The 23,282-nt window shown below is 38.2% G+C and overlaps 1 protein-coding gene across 1 annotated transcript in view; it reads right to left on the bottom strand.

Moving 5' to 3' along the window:
- Positions 1-23,282, bottom strand: part of LOC135700600 (uncharacterized) — a 521,944-nt gene that overhangs the window by 71,904 nt on the left and 426,758 nt on the right. Inside the window, exon 11 of the mRNA XM_065221136.1 lies at positions 18,927-19,065. Coding sequence (XP_065077208.1) covers positions 18,927-19,065 — 139 coding nt within the window. The remainder of the gene's footprint in view (positions 1-18,926; positions 19,066-23,282) is intronic.

Raw genomic sequence — 23,282 nt, 5'->3', positions numbered from 1 at the left:
ATTGATATCATCTCGATCAACTATGAAATGTTGCATAACATTTATGCAAAATTGTGCACTCCGTTTTTGTGTGTGCATTTATTTTTAGCGTTTTGAAGTTGAATCGCTGAGGATCAATCTCATAACCATAGAAAATTTAAAGAGTACAAATATCAGCTCTCACAAAACTTATAACAAAGCAACTGGAACTTCACGTTTGTTGCAGTCCAGTACACAAGGAGTTTCAATTTCATGAGTGATGTCGCAACCGTCCAAGATTTGTGTCCTAGAAATCTTGAAGTGATAGGGAATATCAGCCATCATGACGGTCATTGTTGGACGCTTCAATGAATCACCTGAAGAAAGCCTTACTCATATCTGATTGTTATTTAGGAACAAAATGAAATAGAATATGTATTCGCATTTTTATGAGGTCCTGAAATTAACCAAGTTTTACTAAGTAGGAAATCCAAAATATGTACATAGGACCAAAATCATAAGTTACTTCTACTGTATTTTAAATCAATATCTAGAAAAAATGCACCAGAATTTCACTACACAGCTTAACGTAGTCTACGTCAACCCTGCGGTCGTGTCTTGTACACAACCCCACCAATTTTTTATGTTTGGATTCGCTGGTTTCGATACATTCACGTATGAAGCCATTGTTTACAAATCACTTGCGTTGATTTGAATATTGGCTAGAGGTATAATTATATTTTTCATATATGACAAAATTACGTACCTTAAATAACAAAAATGTCATGGTGGAATTTGTCTTCAGATAATTATCATTATGAGACTTTTGAGAATCACAAAAAAATGTTATAAAATTTACCACACTGTTACGCTTACCTATGATTAATCTACCCCAGAAGAATAATTTTCCTTCTAAATGGCGACCGTAAAGGAAAACAGACGATAAATGGGCAAATTTTCCATGGTGATCATTATTAGAACCATTTCCGTGGACACTCTCATAAAGCCCCCTTTTTGCGTGATTGAATTCAATTTGTACCAGTAAATGGAAATACGTTAAGATAAAAAGGTATTCATGTTATTACCTCACCGCAGCAAGCAACGTCTCGATAAAACTTGCCTCTGCGGGGGTCCATAGCTATGTGCCTATACTTACCCCATCATCCAGCAAAATTTATTTTTTATGATGATTCATCGACGGCAAGAGCCATGAAGCAGCTAATGCTTTGCGATGAGAGTAGGATGCCTGGTCGTGCCCTTATTTCACAGATTCCGTTATATGGCTTATTGGCTTTAATCTAAATTGACTATATGCCAACGCATTTACATATCCCTTATGGCCGTCGTTGCTCAACAACAGTAATGGCTAACGGCGTTTGATGTGTCGGATGCTGCTGTACGATTATATGCAACATGTCATGTGTACCAATCTCAACGGTCTACTAACATTCTCCGTGTTGTAAATGTAAATTTCATGCCTCCAGGAGAAAGTGGACGTGGACATTAATATGACATGCTTCCACCTGGAAGTGGCTTCATTTATCTTGTGTAAGCTTCGTCGTCGACAGACGTCGGATTGGCTGTTATGGTTGATCCGTTTAAATATTTGATTTGCTACGCACCGCCTTCGGAGATGTCGTAATTTGCTGCGTTGCCTTGTAAGAAGGATATAGGACCGTTAATAACTGCGTTGGTTCATGCTTTAAGGGGAATTTCTAATCCGAAGCTTTCCTCACGTAAACACGATGGCAAGTGCTTTGTACACAAAATACGTGCGACAGTGATGATTGTCTCCATGGATTAGCTTTGTGCCACCGACGGGCTTAAACAAGATGTCATTAAGATCTCGTTGATAGATGCAATGGGATTTTAAGAAAGGTACTACCTCATCAAAAAATGATTTTTTCTATAACATGCATATGTCAAACATATTTGGTTTTACATCACTAGAGTCATCAACATTATGAAATGCTCTGCTAATATTTTGAGAAATACATGTACAGGGTATTCAGAGTAGGGTAATGGATATTGTTTGAACCTATTTATGTCATTTTCACACGCGTCTAAATGTTTGTCTGTTTTATTTCTATGATCCGTGTGTTCCAAAAGCAGCAAGATGCCGTCTGATATACCGCAAGGCAGTCACCTGAGTCCATTAATTTTTATTCTTTTTGTTATTGGTTTATGCCACCGGTTATTTTTTCCTTTGTTCGGGACATAACACTACTGTGAATAGTAATTTGATCTATTGTAGTATATCCCGTGTCCTTAGTTTAGTGCATGTCGTATTACTCCATCACTATTGTGAAATGATGATGTATTCGGTTTTGATACAGTTGTCATTCTTGCCTTCATCGCAAGGAATCGATTCAAATTGAAAGGTCCTTTCCTTAGCAACAAAAATAAGCAATGACACCGATAATTCCCATGCATCAGAACCCTAGTCTTAACCACTATCAAACTATGGAACAACGAATAGAATATTAGGAATCACATAGGTGAAGACTAACTAACTCATTTTTTCCTTGTTTCAAGATCATCCTCGGTCCAGGCAACCCAAGGACTTATTACTATCAACAAGGCATAACAAGTAACAAGGACCAATATGTGTTCCTTTGATTACTTAAAAATCCTGTTCCCCTACTTTGAAGTAGTCAAGACTAAGAATCGGTGGTAGATCATCGCGTAACATACCATGAAAAGGTGATCTACCCACGTTACGGGGTATGTCACCGGTTACCATCGTATGCTTCATGTACGCCGACGACCCAAAAAATGTCCGAATCATCAAGTCCATGGCTGATTGTGCTGTACAATGTAGTACAATCAAGGTGTATCCCACATCCCACTCCTTCGCTAAAAAAAAATGGTGTCTTCTAATAAAAAATCCGGAGAATGTTTAGAACAGTCTATTTTTATAAAAACCTTCAATTGTTAGAGGCTATTGTTAATTATTAGGTGGGGTGAAAAGTAATGTTATTTTTTTTAACTGATGTGGTTTTTCCACCATGTTTTATCTGAACTTTTATCATGATTCCTTCTTGCGCTAATTATCGCACTATAGTTACTACAGTACTTCCAGAGTTGCGACCTAACACAATCACGATCGCCAAACAGCTGATGGTAGTAACGCTTTGTACATTCCTATCAATGTGCGCGTCGAAACTCTCTCCATGACCATCCATCAAGTTGACGAAAGAAGTAAAAAGCAACTGGTGAATGTCGTCTTCTGTTGTGATCCATCACCGATCTGGTCATTCCCGACAATCATGACATTCATCTGTGCTAGTTTTGAAGCAGCTGCTGCTTTGCTTGCTTATGTGAGTGTGTTGATGAGTGAGCCCAACGGCTTCCGTTTCATGTTGCCTGCTTTGTTTGTAACTCACACAGTCGCGCCTGCCGAGACGAACTTGGAAGGCGTAGGCATTGTTTTTATTTTCTTCTTTCGTTTCGCTTATTCTCATGATCGTACTGCAGAAGTCTTCATTGTTTTTTTTTTGTTGTGCTTTTCATCATCAGCGGCGAGTGTAACGTTTTGCTTGTGAGCAGCGACCATTTCTGGTGATCGTTGTTTGCCATGGCTCTAACTCTCACTGCGTGACAAAACGATCTGTCGGCGATAGTCGGTTGATGCGAAGACGAGTGTCACGTGAGTGTCATGATATTTTGCATCACTGAGTACTTCATTCAATTCATGAAAATAAAATTACATGGCTCCACTGAGAACATGAATATATTACTTATTTCGTAGCACATAGTATCACATTACCCTCAAAATATCAGCCTTATTAAGAGCAACAAAGTTCTGAATTTTTCTGGTGATGTAAACTTCCATGCATGCAAACATTTATGCATGTAAACTTCCTTTTAACGTAAACCAGCATCTTACTGGAAATATTTTTTTATATTTTACAAAGATGGACGGTTGCATACAATTTATGGATTATCTCATGACATGTATAACAAATGTAAATGATCTATAATGTAAACTTGTATGTTGTATTACGCTCCATTTATGTGCATCATAGTAGCATAATTAACACTACTTTTTTTGAACTTCATGGACCAGTGACAACTGCTTCCTCAGACGAGAATCTCAACCATCTGAGAGTTTTCAATTATACTAGATAACTTGAATTTCCAGCTTTTGACCATTCTATTAATATTATTTTTCATGGAAATAGTTTTTGTAAGCAGCAATAAGAATATGATAATATCCGTAACATCAAAAAATCAAGTTGATCCTTGGTTCTGTTAGCTTAAATATAGTTGATCAATAAGCACAATGCTTACCATTTAGGATTAAAACGTTCAAATCATACATATTCATGTGTACCTCAATAACTCTTCTATCTACGGGAGATTACACTGTACATTTAAAGTTAATACACAACAATTGCCTTAGCTTAAGCTTTCCTTCGTAATCTTCTTTTAAGTTTCTCATTATCAGCTTTCGGGTAAAAAAAACTCAAAAATTTAAATCTCATGCACGCAATCATTCACCTATGAGTTGTTTTTTTTTTTAGCACAACAATATTTCTTTCGATCCCATAGACATTCAGCTCGATTTATAAATCAAGATTTTTTTTTTTTATTTTTGGCACTAAATCCATTAAAAGACAGTTCGCTCTCATACAAAGTCCTACCAAGGAGTGCTAGGATGGTGATTTTTCGGTGTTGTGAATGTGTGTGCGTGATAATAAATGAAAATCTCAAGGAATGCTCAATACATGAGATTTCAGAATGATTTTTATTACAATTCGTTAAACTGACCATAGCTTAGAATTTGGAATTTGTCGTTGATGGCCTTACAAGCACTTCATTACACTCTAGTTAATGTTTGTTTTGTTTTCCATCGATCTTGTTTTCCGTACTGAGTACCAATGCTACCGACACCAGAGCTGCCCCCTGCCCACACCTGGACCCTACCTATACACCCTTCAACTCATGAACCGGGGACCAACGACTTTACTTCCCTTTCCGAAGGAAGGCGTGATCAGGTGGCAGAGATGCAATCACGCTTACCACTACACCACCGACGCCGTTAGTTAAATATTTGGTTACGTATGATCTTAAATGGTCAGCTTAAGGTAACGCCGCATGTATAGCAACTCATAAGTTAAATGACACAGTGACAAGCGTAATACGCCCGATTTTACCACCATTCATCGTCGGCTGTTCCTACCGGCCCGCTCAGTTTGACCTGACAAAATCACCCGATTAGCCACCTTGCAACCACCAGTTGCCATCATTGACATTTTCTACTGATCCTCGACCAATTCCGTTCTTCCAGTACCAGTTAAACGGACATATCTATCGCCTTTCGAAATTGTATTACTATCACTCGATAAAGGACAGCTATTGCACCTGTAGCCGCCCGGTATTCTCCTCCGCTGGTCTGCTCAACGTTCATACGAGATCCGTAGATGAATAGAGTAGTCTGTTTCTCCACCCGTCTAGATCATGGTGAACACCATCCGTCGGTCACAACTGCCGACGTTTGTCTATGGTGTCTACCGTGAATGATGCAACAGAAGTTAAAATTATCTTGATAAATTATAGTTTTTTTTTTCATATCATTTATCATCCAATCTTCCTACGGATCTCACACCACAGCGACAGATTTTTTCCCAGTGTTCATCCCAGCGCACTATCAAATCTTCCTGCAGGTGACTTACACCGTAACCACAGATTTCTTTTCCAAGTGGCCGTCCCAGCGCACTATCACTAGTCACTGGTTTTTATGCACTACAATGGTAAGCTTTTTTGTCTATATAGTTCTATTTTTGTGAAGCGTGGCAAAACAAAACAAAATCAGTAAATATTTTGTTTTCGAAGCAGAAAAAAAATGGTCTAGATCAATATTTTATTCAATACTGTTTTGCCTTACCTTAAACAGTCACCTTAAGGAGTAAATCGATAGTAAATGAAAATCAGATAATTGCATTGTAACTTTATTTAAACAAATTCATTGCATGAGTTCATACTTGTCTTGTGGTGTGCGTTCCACAGCACCATCAATGATCAATCATAGGTATTGTCGTGAGATCTGGATCCGTCCCGGATCCTCCTCTTCTTTTCAAACATGCATTCGTCCCGAAGCACTTTTAGATAGTGAGAGAGTAATTGTTACTTCGACACGAAAAACCAGAAAAAACAAAATGGCCGCCTCGTTCTTTTTTTTAAATGGCCCTCTATTGCCACACAAAAGAATTTACGCGTTACTAAATATCCAATAAGGTGATCCAAGAGACGTTTGTCAGTGGAACTGACAGCTAGAAATCTAGAGTGTGTGAGTGATCTGGTGTTAATGGTGCTGAATATGAACATAAACAAAACAGAAATTCATATGAGAATAAACTGTCAGTTCTACTGTGATCTGTCAAAAATTCTTGGTAAACGAAAAAGTCAGCTGATCACAACTGTCTCGTGGACAGCCTTATATCGTGTTCGTCCCAAAACACCTATCCATGATAAATATCAATGCGAAAGAATCTTCAAGATCCGTCAAACCTTTAGGTAAACTTTAACAAACGCTATCACGCTACGACTAAATGCTGGTTTTTCTTAAAATCATTTTATTTTCTTTGCCTTCGTCCCGAGACGCTCGGAAGGAAAATAAAATGGCCGTCCCGGAACATTTATCTGACTTTTCGCTTCAAAAATACTTCCAGCGTGCGTCCCGCTACGCCGATGATTTACTAATTCCGCGTTTTTCTCGAAACGCTTCCATTTTTGGTGGGGAAGGTACTCGTCCCGAATACCTCCATTGAATTTCTTTTCGCATGGACCAGGCGGCGATGAGAAAGGAAAAAAAATGGCTTACCTCACTGGATCGCAGAGATGAGAATATAAAAACAAAAACTTCCATTTGCACTATCCGACACTTTTTTTTTCTAAGCTCTCACAATTTTTCAGTTTTCTGTCTATTTTCCTGTGATGGGCGATTCCCGGGTGGTTAAAACTGTAGGTTCTATCAAACTTTAAGGCCAAATATTAATAATGATGGCAGAATCGCCACTGTGAAATCCCTTATTGCAGCCGGAAGAAATCGCCCAGCCCAGAAGACAGACTGACACACGACTTACTCTCACGCTGGTTTGGGGAACAAAGAGAAAGAGACACGATGCTACAGTCTCTTGTGCCGTTGGCTCGGTGGAGGGTTTGTGGTTGTGTGAGTGTGTTTCCTCAACTATTCGTTCAGCAAGGGGTGGAATCTAGGGGGAACAATGTAGTACAATCAAGGTGTATCCCACACAATTTGACAGATATCAAAACATCATTACCATTTTCAACCACTCGCCATCTGTGAGTCAATCGTTATAAAAGGTCAATAGAAAACTAACGGTTTCTGATTGGCTTATGGAAGATCTTATTGGTCCTAACTACGTCATCTATGTATATCCCCTGAACTGTCATCAGATGTGTCATTATGACTTTTGCATCGGTCAGCTCATTTGCTTGGAACTAGTAACTGGCGATATCGAATGAAGATTTCGATAAATCCATTTCCCAACTTTTTTTTAAATTGCAAACAAAATCTTTACCGCTACATCTCAAGAACAGTGTGACTTAGCAAAATTTTACAGGTGCTTTTTTATTGTAAATTTGGTGTGCTTTCATTTTATAAAGTCGAAACAGTAATTGGACCAAATGTTGGATATTTTTCCATAAACTTGAGTTTTTTTTTAAACATTATAACTTTTTTGTCCACAGTTTTTCCATCTTGAACTATAGTGCAATAGATAGCATTTTTGTCCCCTAAACAAATCAAAAAACAAACAAAATATACAAAAAAAAAATGTTTTTAAGATTTTATTAGAAATTAAAAAAAAACAAAGTTGGGTAATTTTTTTTAGAGTGCATATTTTTTTCAAATAGTCTCATCCATTATCTGTAATGGACACCAAACCGATCGGGCAAACAGTTCTCGAGTAAATTTTTTTCTGAAGATAAGCTTGATATTTTTCTATATGCCCTTTTTAGAAATAAGGCTGGATTCCAAACGGCGATATGAAGATGCAAAATGGCATTGTCGGTCATAAGGAACGTTTCTGGAAATTTTCAACTAAATCAAAAAAATATAAAAATAAACCGATTTGCGAATTTACGAATACATTATTGTAGTACTAAGACTGATCGATGCAACGTCCGAGATAAATTTGTTTAGACAACTAAAGTAATTCTGGGACAATATACACGGTAATTTCTGTTTTGTTACCTTGAGAAAAAATGCAAACAAGTGTTAAAAACTGAAATATGTTAAAAATGATATCTCCAGTATTTAAAGTTTATTTTAATATAAAGCTAATAAAAAACGAAACCATTTCAAGTAATTAAAACCATGCACTCTTGAAAGTTGAAAAAATCGTAGAAAATAAACTTTTGGTCACAATTTTTTACCAGTTTTTTTAAAGAAACTTTTGCAAAGGTAATGATTTAGAATGTCTCAAAAATTGTTCCTGTGTAGGAATTACATAAAAATCATGCTGGCAAAAAGTTCAAATGTAGCATGAGCATCAGCTTGATTGACCAGGGTTGTAATTAATTTCACAGAGCACCAATAGACGATGCTTGGGACTAGCAATGAGGATCAATGTGTAAAAACTGGTGATCTCAAACTAGGCAATACCGCCCGAAAACAGGTCAAGAAAGGAATGGGCAGGAATGTGTTGAAGTGACACTCGCTTTGATGGAAGCTGAGAACACCTCTGCACTTCCAAGAGGAATCACTGGAATGTTAGGTAAGAGGGTAGGGTTTGCAGCAGGGTTCGTTTTGGTAAACGATAAGCTGGTAAACGATCATATAACGCGAAGAAGCTTGGGATTTATTTATTTATTCGTCAATCAATCAAATCGTAGACTACATATTAACATTAAGACTTATGTTCTATGACTTCGCAGGGTTCTGAAATATATTTTTAATTCTATTGAGGGCATATTTAGGTCAATCATTTCACAATGATGATTATAAACAGTCATCATCTGATTTACCGGTCCAAATTTAGCGTAATTGGTCCGATGGCGATCTACTGCGAACAACTGTCGATTGCGTAATTGTCGGGAAGGTGCATACAAATTTAACCTTGACAATAGATCAGCTGAGTCAATGCGTTGCGAAATGATATTGTTTAATAAAGAAATCTTTGCGTAATCCCGACGTTCTTTCAATGTTTGAATGCTGATCAGCAAGCAACGTGCTTCATATGACGGGAGAGGAAAAGCCGTCCAACCTAACTTACGTAATGCATATAATAAAAATTGCTTTTGGATTGACTCTATTCGTTCTTCATGCTTTTTCATATAAGATGACCAAACAACGCTACAATATTCTAAAATTGACCTCACATAAGCAACGTAAAGTGATTTAATTGTATAAGGATCTTTAAAGTGGAGACCGAAACGTTTTATAAAATTAAGCATATTGCCTGCTCTATGTATTATTGTGTTATAATGGTCCACAAATGTCAATTTAGAATCTAGAATAACACCTAAATCTCTTACATTTTCACATTTTTGAACATTTTCATTACCTAACGTAATACAAAGATTTTGTTTGTTTAGTTTTCTACTGTACGTTATAAGATTACATTTTTTGATATTAAGTTTCAATAAACTTTTACTACACCATCTGTAAAAAACATTTATTTCATTCTGAAACACATTCATATCGTTATCGCTTCCTATTTCTAAAAATAGCTTCATGTCATCAGCGTATATAAGTACCTTGATATTTTTTAAAATAAGAGAGACGTCATTAATGTACAAAATAAAAAGAAGAGGACCTAGGTGCGATCCCTGGGGAACCCCTGACGTGACATGAATTGGCTTAGATGTTTTTTCGTTGAATCTTACAATTTGCTGGCGATCAACTAAATACGATCTAATCCAGGTGATGAGCTCCATCTCAATTCCCATTTTTTCTAATTTAAAAATCAGCATTGGGATATCAATTCTGTCAAACGCTTTACTGAAGTCTGTATATAGAGCTTCTACTTGGTTACCTCTGTCCATTGCATTTAATACAAAGTCCACAAATTCCAAAAGGTTTGTGGTGGTTGAACGGCCTTTAAAAAATCCGTGTTGTGCACTAGTTATTCTTTGTTTTATTTGGCCAAAAATGTTTTTATTTATAATTGATTCGAAGAGTTTTGGAATGCACGAAATGATAGCAATCCCACGATAATTTCGAATATCGGATTTTTTACCTGATTTATATATGGGTATTAAGTAAGATTTTTTCCATACCTTCGGGAATATACCGGATTCAAGCGACATATTAAACAGCCAGAATAAAGGGGTTGTGAGTTCAGTTGCTAAGTTTTTCATAAAAGTAGGTGGGATTCCATCTGGTCCTGAACCTTTAGTGGCGTCCAAATCTCGTAGGCCATTCCAAATATCATGACGCGAAATGTTATTAACGCCAACAGTAGTTGAAAAGTCAGGAAAATAAGAAAAATATTCATAATCACGATAATTATCTGAAAATTTCGTGTATGTTTCTTGAAAAAAAGTGGCGAAAAGATTACATATATCATCAGAATTATTACCTTCCTTTTCATCCAATGTCATTTTTGATGGAAAACTGCACGATTTCATTTTAGTTTTGACGTAATTGAAGAAGTTTCTTGGACATGATTTAATTTCATTCTCAGTTTTTATGTTATACTCAGAAAGTGCCAAAGAAATTACATCATTGAGTTGATCACAAATCCTTAAATACTTTTCGAGATTATCACGATTTTTATGTTTTCTGTATAATTTGTGAGCTTTTTGTTTACGATTTTTCAAGTTAATGATATGATTAGTGAACCAAACCGGATATTTGGAGGAATAATTGCGTCGTCTCCTTTTTAATGGAATTTCCTCGTGAATTACGTCAAACAGAATTTTATAAAAAACCTCCACGGCACATTCAACATTTACCTGATCCTTCAAAATGGTTTTCCAATTTAGTCCATTGAATTTAGTTTTAATATTATCATAATTAGCATTTTTGTAGTCGAACACATTTTCATACTCACTGTCGTTGGGGTGTTGACTCTCATGAACAAATATGGAATACTCGATTGCTGTGTGAAATGCTTCATTCTTCCATAAAGGAGAAATAGATTTACTTACACAGAAATCTTCATGTATATTCGTTAACAAGAAATCTAGGAAACAATTCTGTTGATTTCTTACATGAGATTGAACCCATGATCGATTTGTTTTTATTCCAATTTATTCACATTCACAAATAACGCGATTAATGAATCTTGAATGTGGAGGGGCTTGAGATTAAACTCATGATGTTCTACACAGTAAGCGAAAATGATCACTCTGAGGCCACCAAGCCCCTCATATCATATCCTAAAAGCTACAATCGCGTTGTTATTGCAACCATTCAAAATCGGCCCCTACGGTGACGTTGATAACGATGTTAAGTTTCACAAAACACACGATAATCAAGCAATGTTACTATAAGCCTACTTAATATGATAGGACCTGGGATTTATTCAAACTCAAGGGTGGTGCTCTTTACACAAGAGTAAGCCTCTACGAACGATGATCTTTTAAACCAGGAGACAAAAAACTACGAAAAAGCGCTTATGCCATCATTGAATTCTATTTTTACACGACGTTTGCTGTTTTAATATGGTTCATACGTAAGACTTGAACAAAATCCATAAAACTTTAATTCTGTTTTTTTTTTGGGCTACTGTGCCCCTTACTTCACAATGTAAACTGCGATTGATGGGATGAATTTACCAGCGTACAAATATTGCACATCTTTTAAGCTATCTCGACTGAATTCTATTGCGTTTTAAAACGAATGTTTTCTCCTTCATATTTCACTGGACAGACAGCTTTTGATAATGAGTAAAATTGGAGTAAATTTTGAGTAACTTTGAGTAACTCGAGTTCAGGGATCGTGCTACTCAGGTGCTACTCAATTTTCTGCGCGTAAAGCACACGCTGTTGCGAGACAGCACTTTCATTTCCAAAGAGACGTGAAAGAGCATTTTGGATCGTGCAGCACATTTCATTCTTCTTGTGTTGGAGAGCTGTCTCTCCAATAGTCTTTCTCTCTCTATTTATTTTGCTTCTCCGAGAGTGTGCTTGTTCTATAAAGCTGGGTTTAGACTAGGCAAGTCAAATGATCAACTCAGTTGAATTCAATTGGCTTGAAAAGTTGAGCCTGGTTCAACTTTTTTCAATTCAAGTGAGTTGATCAAGTCAGTTGAATGGCATGGTTTACACGTTCAATTCGCGTTCAAGTCAGTTGAATTCAACTGACTTGATCAATTGACTTGCCCTGTCTAAACCCAGCTTAACTGTAGGATAGCTAGCATACGAGCATACGAGATAGCTTCTATGTTCTTTTAGCATTGCTACTTTTCCATGCGTTAACAGACGAGTGTTTAAGACACGGGCGCAAAAACCTCAGCGTCCTTAGTTCAATTCCAGTCTGCTCGGTTTTATAATTTGTGTAGCAAAAAATGAACATTCATGGGCCCAGAGTTTGTAAATTAGTTTGCATTCACTTAAAGTTAGTTTGGATGCTTAAATTCACAATCGGTTGGTTCTAACATATTGTATTGTAAAAAATGGTGCAATTCAACAAAGAGGTATTTTGTATAGAAAATCACGATAAAATTAAATAATTCAATAGGGCTCCACGCTACTTTGTCGTATGAACCGTTTCCGTTATATGTGCTTTAACTAGAAATACTCAGAGGGAGAGATGGGCGGAGAGAATGTTTTGAGCCAAATGAACTGTCAAAATCTGAGTCAATCGAAAATTGCAGAGTATTGCAATCGAAAAGAAATTCAATCACCTTTATGTTTTGTGTGCTTCTCAAATTCAACTAGTTTTTGGAATCAAAAACAATTATCTAACTCTATTGATTAATTGATATTCGTTGGTCAATGAATGGCACCAAGAAATGTGCAAAATATTGCGATGCAATCAATTATTATTTTGCACGTAAATCGAATCAAAAATATAAGATTGCAATATAATTTAGGAACAAATCCCTGCTGCCGAATTGTATTTTGTTTTCTCCGCCTATCTCTCCCTCTGAGTATTTCTACTAAAAACCATAAAAGCAAAACTTTTTACTCACTCATTCATTACTCATTATACCCCGTTCATATTACAGCCTATATCACGTAATATAGACTATTTTGCAATGAGCACTCATACATAGGATTTCCAGTGAAAACTGTTACTGAAATAAACACGAGTGTTCACCGGTTGGTATGAGTGCTCATTGCAAGACAGCGTATATCACGTGATATACGCTGTAATGTGAACGGGGTATTACAGTTGAAAATTACGGTTGATGTTGAAATATTTGTGCTCATGCGTAAAATGAGCGATTTAAGAGGGAGGGTACGACGAAGCGAAGTGGTGCAGTGCCCTATTCCCCTAATCAATATTTTAAAGCCAATCGATTTAGGACTGTTAGCACCAAACATTTGATTTGTTTGTCACTTTGGACACATCGTCTGCTTATGAAAAAATGCACCAGTGGGGCCTCAGATAAATTGCCTAGCATAGTTTAAAAGCTGGTACTTGCAAATTTAGTGGACTTGTTGACATGCAAAACTGCAATGAATTCAAGTTATTTACAATTTTGTATCCCACACTTACCCAAAATAGATTCTTCACAACAATTAAAAGAATATCACTTCGAACTAAAAAAAACTGCATTAGGAAAAGCATCATATCTAAGGCCTGTACTCGAAAAAAATGCAACAGACAAAAGTGTTCGCCAAAAAATTATTTTAAGTCGGATTTTCTTGAAACTTTCAGGGAATGAACTTAAACATATGGATTATGTTTCGGCATAATCACTTTATTCAATTTCCTTTCCTTTGCTGAAAGCCCGCACCTTTCCCTTAAGACCCCTCATTACATTTTGTGCAATGGTGGAGCCGACCTTTTTGGTCACTTTCATCCATTCTTTCTTCAACTCCAGCTCCAGCTCTTAAGCACCTTGAACGGTTTTTGAACTTTGGCCTTCATTATGGCCCAAAATCTTTCCACCGGACGAATCTCTGGTAAATTTGGGGGGTTGGCGTTTTTTGACACAAAAACAACGTTATTGTCTCTGTATCAATCCAACGTCGATCGCGCGTAATGGCATGATGCCAGGTCCGGCCATAATAATGTCTCGCCTCCGTGGGACCGCAAGAAGGGCAACAGACGCTTCTGGAGGCACTCGGTGCGGTAAATTTCGCTGTTGATGGTACCCATTGTGATGTACGGTTTTTTTTGGCGAATTTGTCCACTTTCTTCTTCCTTATGTCTTCCGAAACATCAAACCGTGATTTGGCAACGTAGAACTCCAGCCCCGGTATCTGCTTTGCGTCTGCCTTGATGAAGGTTTCGTCATCCATAACCACACACATCGGTTTCGTTAACCACTCTCGATACAGCTTCCTTGCGTGGGATTTGGCCGCCGTGTGCCTTCCGGACCTTGAATACACGAAGCCCAGCTCGTTTAATGGTTTGCTGAACGAACCAGGCAGAACACTTTGCTTTCAGAGCCGCGTCGCGAATCGAACGGTTCGGATTACGCTTGAAATAATCCAACACCTTCCGGGCCTTCACAGGGTCAGCTGTTTTCGATTTTCTTCCACTTCCAGCCCGCCGCTCGGTCGTCTGGGACTCCTTAAACGATTTACCACAGTTGTATGGGTTATTCCCAGTTGTCTTCCGATCCATCTCATGGTCGCAGTCGGATTTTCCATGACGGTGCGCAAAATTCTCCAGCGATTTGCTTCTTGTTTCGATGACATCTTAATAACCACTGAACCGATTGTTATGAAATTTTGCACATGTAAACAATTCACTCCAAACTAGTTATACCCAGATTTTCATCAATTTTTACCCACGGATAAAAAAATTACACATGGATAAAAATGGTGCATTTTTTTCGAGTACAAGCCTTAGTATTTTTTCACGCTATTGAACACCATACATTCACTGCAACATATATTACATGAGTGCCTAAATATTTTGCTCCCAGCCTAACGTTTGTAGTCTTTCCCGTAAATCTCTAAGTCACGTTTCCCGTGATTGATAAAGTGCTACTCCCGTCATAACACCGTGCACTACTCGATTGTGCTATACGCAAGTAACACCTGTGCAATCCAACTACTCTCACTTAGGTATGAGAGCTGTCTCTTCTTTGTCTCTTTCTCCTTTCAAATATTAGAGAAGCTCTTCCGTATTTGAGAGTAGCACCAATGTTTTTTACACCACTCTGAGTTTTTAGCCGATCCCTGCTCGAGTTGCTCGTTTATCAATGTCAAGGTGACATAGCAACCTGTTTGTTTTGTGTGCATTCCACAATATTGTCAAGCACCTACATCAATCATCCAACAACATTACGTACTGGATCACCATCCACTTATCATTGATTGACGATCATAATAGTATGAATTTATAGTGAAGATGGAGTAGTGACACAATTTACCATAGTGATGATGTAAACAGTTATGGAACAAAGTTATTTAGCATTCCATTGCAAATATTTTGGCATATAACATACACACGAAAAAGATTAAAGATGATCCAGTGCCCCTAAAAAGATTCACTTCATGTGGCGTCAAAAGGGGTTATTCCGAGAGTCAAACTGACCAAAGTCACGTCGTTGTGACGCGATTCTCCATTTTATTTACACATTAAGTCACGTCACCTCGACGTTACTTTTCTCACTTCTCAAGTACCAACAGTGTCTAAATTACATCCTTGGTGAAATTGAATGCCTACTCCGCAGATTTTTCCGTTCCGTTTTTGGTGACTTGTGTCTGTGTGTGATCCCAAATACCCCACCGGAATCCACGATCTTGCCCTAACACACCTAGATATAATATCATTTCAATAAAGGTTGGTAAGCAGTGCGGTAAAATGTCTCATTCTTTTAAAAATCAAAACAAAAAACTGGTCAGTCAAATCTGGCAACCTCTCACTTATCATCATATTCATTCATAAACGGTTTGATTTGACCGATCATTCATGGATCAATCGTATCGTTTCTTTGATATGCTCATTTAAATGATCAAACGATCATTCAATACATTATGCATGCCCAATCAAATTGTTCACTTTTGTCATTTGATACAAACATCATATCATTTGAGTCGGTCCAATTTTATCAATTGATTTCCATGAGATTAGATAAATTATTTATCATTCGAAAAATGGAGAGTACATCTAATCTTAACAGCGAAGGAAAAACAAGCCTTTCCTGGCTGGTCAATTCGTGCACCAAACCGGAGACCGCGCTTTTTGCCAGATTAAAGGTGAAAAGTGCAAGCACATTCAATCAAAGTACGAAGTCGACTGTTTCATCCGGCACTTTAGATCATAGCACATGAATTTGGCCACACAACACGGGTTAATGGGCGACCTGCGCACAAGTCTTGAACAAAATCCTCGGAGCATCCCGAAAACAGCGGTTCCTATCGATAAACAATATTTGGTTGATTCAAGCGTAAAACTTGTTACGCATCATCATCTCCCGTTAACATGCTTCGGATGGGAGCACCTACGTCAGACATATGATCCTTTGAGTGCAACACTTGGAATTAAGATGAGTCGTACAAATGTGAAAGCACACATTAACCAAGCAGTCTTTAAAATAAAATGCAGTATTTAAATGAAGCGAATGGTCGGTTACCTTGCCTAATGATCGATACAGCTACTCGGATGAATCACCATGTGTAATTGCCAACACAGTTCCTCTCAAGGTTCTCTTAAAAAATACAAGTTTTCCCAACTTGCTGCTTGGGTCGATGTTTTTATTTTTGACTTTTCACATGTATGTATCTACTGGGGGTTAATGATGGTTTTGATGATGTAAATTGGGTGATTGTTTTTGTTTTCTCTGCTTTTATAGGTACTGCATGAACATTTGTTTAAAAGGGTTTCTTGAAGTAATGGAATATGGGCTAATGTCATGTTGTATACTTACCACTAATTCGGCATATAAATTACTGTCGGTGCCTCACTGTGCGGTACACTGTGTTGGTCTTCTGATGAATGCAGTGCCAACATTTCAAAAGTGCATAATTGCACAATGACTAAAAGCTGATTTCTCGTGAATCGAAGTTAAGGTGATTCCTTGTAGAGTCCATAAATGGCCACCTCGTAGGCTATACATGTACTTCCACTTCAAATTTTCGATTACACAAGTCTCGGAAATCAGTGCCCCATTTCATTTGAAATTGCTAGTTCATGTATGCTGCAGTGCAGCAAACGTGGAACAACAATTTGAATATTGCAAGTGTCGTAGAAGCTTTTATTTGCACACTTAATGCTTCGAGGTGGTTCCGAGAATAAGGATGTCACAGCGTACCGCCTTAACACACGTAAACTTGCAACATCATCAGAAAGAGCAAGGTGTTCTCTTTCAGTTACCAAAATATGTTTGCGTGGGTGTGCTCTTCGTCCCGGGCAATCAGTGGTAGAAATCATTGTTTACAAAAGCAGAAACGGCTTTTCCTGCGTTCATTCTTCGAATTGACAGCCTGTCGCGTCGTTCACTCTTGTTCATGGGATCGTTGACTAAATATCATTAAACATCCACATTGTCAAAAGAACTCGTACGGTTAGTCAATTGAGGATGAACTACTCAAATGATAGCGCTAATCAAAAATCAAATGATCAAAAAGTGGCTCGATGAAAATGAATAAATGCGTCCCTCAAAATCATCAGATATTATCATTTGATTTAGATTTTTTACTGCACTGTTGGTAAGTCACTTTTGTAGCTGGAACTACTAGGTTAAAACATGAATGTAATTTAATGTGAATTTGAAACAAATACCTAAAGTGTTAAAAGTAAATTGACGATAATAGGTAAAAGTATTACCGAAGCTATCTTTCACCCTACCTCGTCTTTCATTTGCTTCATGGCTTGGCAAGGCTCCACGATGTATTGATCATGGCTAAATGCATTTTGGAACCCCTCCTTTTTCCATGATAGCCGCAATATTGGATACCTACCGACTGGAACTATATCGATGCGAATCCCAGCTTATAAGGGACTTTGTCGTTTTCGTTTCGTAGCGGTGATAATTCGATCAGTGATATATTTCAGCAAAGCCCTTTTACGAAGAGACTTGCATTTAAAATGCAATATAACAAACCCGATACATTTATCCTTTCATAAAAGTTTGCCAAATTAATGCTCAAAATTTGGTTGTAATAAAGAAAATAGATTAGAAATCATGTGGTACATATCCAACATTGTTTCGAAAATATGTTCCTGCCAAATTGGACAAGCAGAGCAGATAGCAGATTACTTACTTTTCAGAGAGCTTCAATACCTATGTATTGTGCATTCTACCAGTTCCCCGCGGAAAATGAGAAACAATGACGAATGCACTTAGCCGTGACGCTAACGATATTTGACATGCCATCTGCTGGCGACTCCCGTGTTGAAAAACATTACAATGTAGAAATAGGATCTCGTTTCACCAACACCATTGGCAGGTACTACACACCATGTTACCTGATATTTACTAGTAGCGTGAGGTGTGGTGATACGCACCATGGGGTAAAATGGTCCCGTACTGTTTTCCATAGCTTTCCGATTGTCAATTCGTGAATCCAACGACCAGCATTGCTAGTTAAGCTCTTGAACTAGCATTCTGGTACATCAAATCCCAGAATTAGTAATGGGAAAGCAATGGAAAATCGCGCAAGGCAATTTTACCCCAGGGGTGCATTATGGAATGTTCTCCCCTACTCGCAGAGCAGCGTGATTTATGTAGTGCTACAGCGACACAGTGCACAAACCCCACCCGGCATCAACGCCTGCCTTGATACAATGGTACCACGAACGCTGCCAGTGTCAGTGAGTGGGTGTACTGTTCATATACCAACAACCATACATGTCCCATCCACCACCATATGGGCACATACTTCGGATGCTTCCAGAGCAAGAGCACACGCCATATTCTACTTACATCGACACATTAAGAAAGCACGTCAGAAGGAATTCGTTGTAGATTGCCATCGAAATAAATCGACTTTCGTTGAACTCCGACGGGGCCTTCCGAACCATGATGCACAGTCGAACGCCCCACGCCAGGAACAGGACTTCCACTATTGTTATTGATGATGACCGTTGTTGATGTTGTTGTTTTTGTTGATGTTGTGGATTTTATTGTTGTCCCCGGAGTGATACAAAGCAGCAACGTGACCGGAATTGAAGTTGTAAAAAAATGGAAAATGAGAATAAGAATAATGGAACAAAACGTTAGCGTGGAGCAAATGTTCAGTGAAATGTTAGTTTGCTATAAATTATGATGTACAGAGTATGAAAAGTTATTTCCAGAGCGCCCTTGCAGATTGTAAAATGCAGCAGGAAGCATTACTGGAAACGTTTTGCTTGAGCGCTATCTATCTTGCTTCCCAGCTGCAGGATACACTTTCTTTCACGATATTTATACGATGATGGCCTGGCCATGGACAGTAACTCAGCAGCAGCAGCAGCAGCAGCAGTGAGCGCGAAGTGTGATGGAAGGAGGTTCATAGTGGCTCTGTAGGGCACCAGGACAACGGACTATAGTGGTGTGTTCGGAGTGTTTACAAGCATTCCGGGCAGCGTGGTGCAAGCGTGAGTTGTGACGTTTGCTTGTAAGGCTGAATGCTTAAAGAGCTTAAAGGTGTTAAAGGAATGCTTCCAATTCATGGTGCAATGTTGAGAAGTAGGGATTCCTTCTCAAATTATTTGAAGTATGTAGAATGTCGAACACTAATACACAAATTCTACGATATACACAGTAGGCAGCAAGCTCATTCCAGCGCTATTGTTTGGTATTTTTCTTACCAATCGATCTGATTTTTTGCAAGTGATAAGCATTGGCGTAGCTAGAAAATTTTATTCGAGGGGCCTAGGGGCCTGTAGCATTTTATTTTGTTCTGTTAAACTACGGTTAAATAGAAACTCTGGAACTGCTATTCAATAAAAAGGCGTCAAGGCTATTTGTCATTTTAATTTCCTGTTCGAAACCTTTCCACTTTTTCCAATAATATTGGGCTTTCTATTATGTTAAGGGTGAAGCATTAAGTTTTATAATATATATTTCATGACAACGCTTTGGGGGAGCCTTAAAGGCTAACTGATTTTGAACAAGCAATGATCATTTGTTCAAGCATTTTGTAATTAAATTACATATTGTCTGGATTTTTAAGGATAAGGATTTCAAGGATCTCAAACATAAGAAAATTCTAATGTCAGATAACTCTCAGAGTTAGATAATTCCCTGAATTGGGTAACTAGATTTGTTTTGATCGTCTGTATTTAATCATCAATATATCAGAAATTGGTACCATCATTAAATTCTAGGACTTATAGGAATTTTAAATCTCTGACTTTGAAATATGACAATGTACGAATATAATTAATTTCATACATTTAGGACTTAGAAAAATGTTCAAAATACATGTCAATAAACAATTCTTAAAATACTGAAAGATTAGATAAAAATCGTTTTAAAATCCCAAACCCATATGTTTTCAAGATTTTGTAACTAAAATATAGATATCTCTGATACAGATTGCAAGTATAAATTCTTCGAATTCAAATGCAAGGTTACAGATATTCGCAACGAATCATGTATCGCATTGTCTGCTGCTGATCAGAGATTTGATGCTACCACAGTTAATATCCGTTTAGACTATCTGATTTATCGACTATCTGATCACATTTCTCGACTTTCTAGTCATCAGGGAATCATCATCATCTTCTTCACTTTCCTTTAACTTTAAATATAAGACAGTAATAATGAATAATGGAAAGGATAACTCGGCTCTGTAAAGTTTATTCGATTGAGCCTGTACAAATAAAGTAATTTAAAAAAAAAATCATCTTCTGTAACTTGCTGTTTTGACAGAGGCCAGAAGGGCCCCTGGGAGGAAAAGCCCCCGATTGCTGGTCTAGCCACGGCAACCGACAAAGGCCTCTTTTGCAGCTAGTTGCCCTGGCTATCAGGGTCTTATGGTGGTCCGCCGGAGAATTTCTTTAGGGGTTACTTTCTTCCCTATTCACACTTGGTCACTGGGCGAAGTTCAACACAATTCATAATTAAATGGAACAATGAAGGACAAAAGACTTCTTTAACAATAATGAACACAACTTAGATTTTATCTTTTGACCTTACATTTTATATTTTTTTTTTTTCAATTTTGGGGTTAGTATTTACTTGCGGTACCGCTGCGGCCGTTCTGGTTCACCGGATCCGTGATTTGCAGCCGGGTTGGCTTCGATGAGGCTGGCGGGCGGCTGGGAGCTCCGACGGTAACTGTTCGGACGGAGCGGTTGACCCCAATCCGATCGATTGAAACGTTGGGCGGCCAATGGCCGCCGAGACCAAACAAAATGGTAACTCGGCCATGGTAGTGGATGGCCTGCGTTCACAGGACCGGTTCAGAGGAGGCACTCACTGCTACTAAGGGCTACAGCCGGGAATTTGTACGTTGCAGTGCTTCCGGCTGACCCTACACGATCGATCGTCCACTTTTTGTCGCGAGTTTGAAAAATATTCACTTCTTGAACGCTTGGTCGTTCTTGGACTTGCGACGACGCTACCTACGCGCACTCTTACCGACACCGATCACTGTTTTATTTATATGTGCTCCCAACCGCCATAGGTTCCAATTTCCCGCGCATGTATGCAATAGACATACTAACACGGACGAACAGCAAGGATGACAGGAACAGACAGCATTTTATAACAAATATATATATACAGGTTGGTGTCTTGGATAAACAAATTCACATATGGTACTACAAAATTTATACTGGATTTAAATTTATTTAATGACATAGACAAAATGAAAGAAAAACTACTTGACACCAACCGACGGCTATTAAACATGAAATAACGAGTCTCTCAAACGTACACCAACGGAAAATTGACGCATTATTTCACATTTAGACATTTACTGACAATATTTACATTTTATTTACAATATTTACAGTGAAATCAAGCTGGCCCATTGACCAAGTGGTAATGTAACCAAATCCGTTGGTTACATTCTTCCCGGAGTCGGGGGAAAAAAACGTAGTTTTTGTTGTTGTTGTCAAAATCGGGTTAATACTGTATTTCATCTTAATGTTTGAATGCATCCGAAAAACCTAAATGTCGAAATCGCTTTTTGGCGTCAGAATAAACACGCGTATGTAGCCAATATTCCAATCTCCGAACATGAAGCGCAATCCTAAACTACCGTTTAGACTGATTAAAAGTTACTATCAACCTGGTTCCCTAACTTTGGATAGGAAATAAAACTTCCTTTTACTTTCTCTCCCAGAACAATTCCATCGCACATATCAAATATGCGAAAATTATTTAATTCTATAACATCGCCTGTTCACTCGTATCAGAGCGCAGATACCAGAATTAATATTGTAGGCGAATCACTCGTCACGCATTTAACACTCCCTCGCTACTCGAGAGAAAAACATCGCAAAATGACGCAGAATAACATCCCTACAAAAAAGTGGCTGCGTACGTTCAGCTTTTCATGCTCGTACACACCCCTATCAAAACAATGTTTACGAAATTATCAGTCAAACGGAAAGCGCATCATGATAGTGAAAGTGAATTCGGCGATGGTGCGGATTGATTTTAATTTGTGTTTTTTTTTTCGTGTGTGGATTGCTGATTCGAACCGGTAAACATGGTGTCGCGATCTTTAGCTTCTCCCCGACAGTGGAAAGTGCACGGTGCAACGGAACTAGACACCGTTTCGAAAAAAGCTGTCCTCGGAAGTGGATGCGGTTGGATGAGGTGTTTCGTTGACTGTCACAACCACCACGATGCAGGAACCATTAAATTTTACTGGAGTGACGTTTGCAAAAGCTGGACTGGTCGGACGGAAGCGGAGAATTAATTCCATCAGCCATTTGTGCTGGCAATCGGAGATGTGCCCTTGAAGGAGGAAACAGAATGTTCTGACCGACCGTACTGAAGAAACCCGTCATGGGTCCGAAGGGACGTTGGATTCCGATTGCAGGTGAGTGTTAAGCTTTTTGGCGTCAGAATATTCTGTTTCCTCCTTCAAGGGCACATCTCCGATTTAAGAAAACTTGCTAATTCTTCTGTTTGTTTTAGGTTAGGTATCTGGTTAACGACTACAATACAATGACTCTAAGGATTGATTCGAGTCTGGAAGGAAGAAGAACGTTCTCTACTCGACGAGATGCATCCGGATTTTTGAGGCTGTGTTTGTAAGTTGTATGGAAATAAAGCTAGTAGTTATAAGTACTAACTTAGTATGTAAGACTCGATGTAGAGTACCCTACTAACATCAGT

Source organism: Ochlerotatus camptorhynchus, unplaced genomic scaffold, assembly GCF_037179485.1.
Source record: "Ochlerotatus camptorhynchus isolate MF236.1 unplaced genomic scaffold, CSIRO-AGI_Acam_v1.1 ptg000139l, whole genome shotgun sequence".
NCBI lineage: Eukaryota > Metazoa > Arthropoda > Insecta > Diptera > Culicidae > Ochlerotatus > Ochlerotatus camptorhynchus.
Note: the sequence above shows the minus strand (reverse complement) of the source record. Positions and strands in the feature narration are given on the sequence as shown.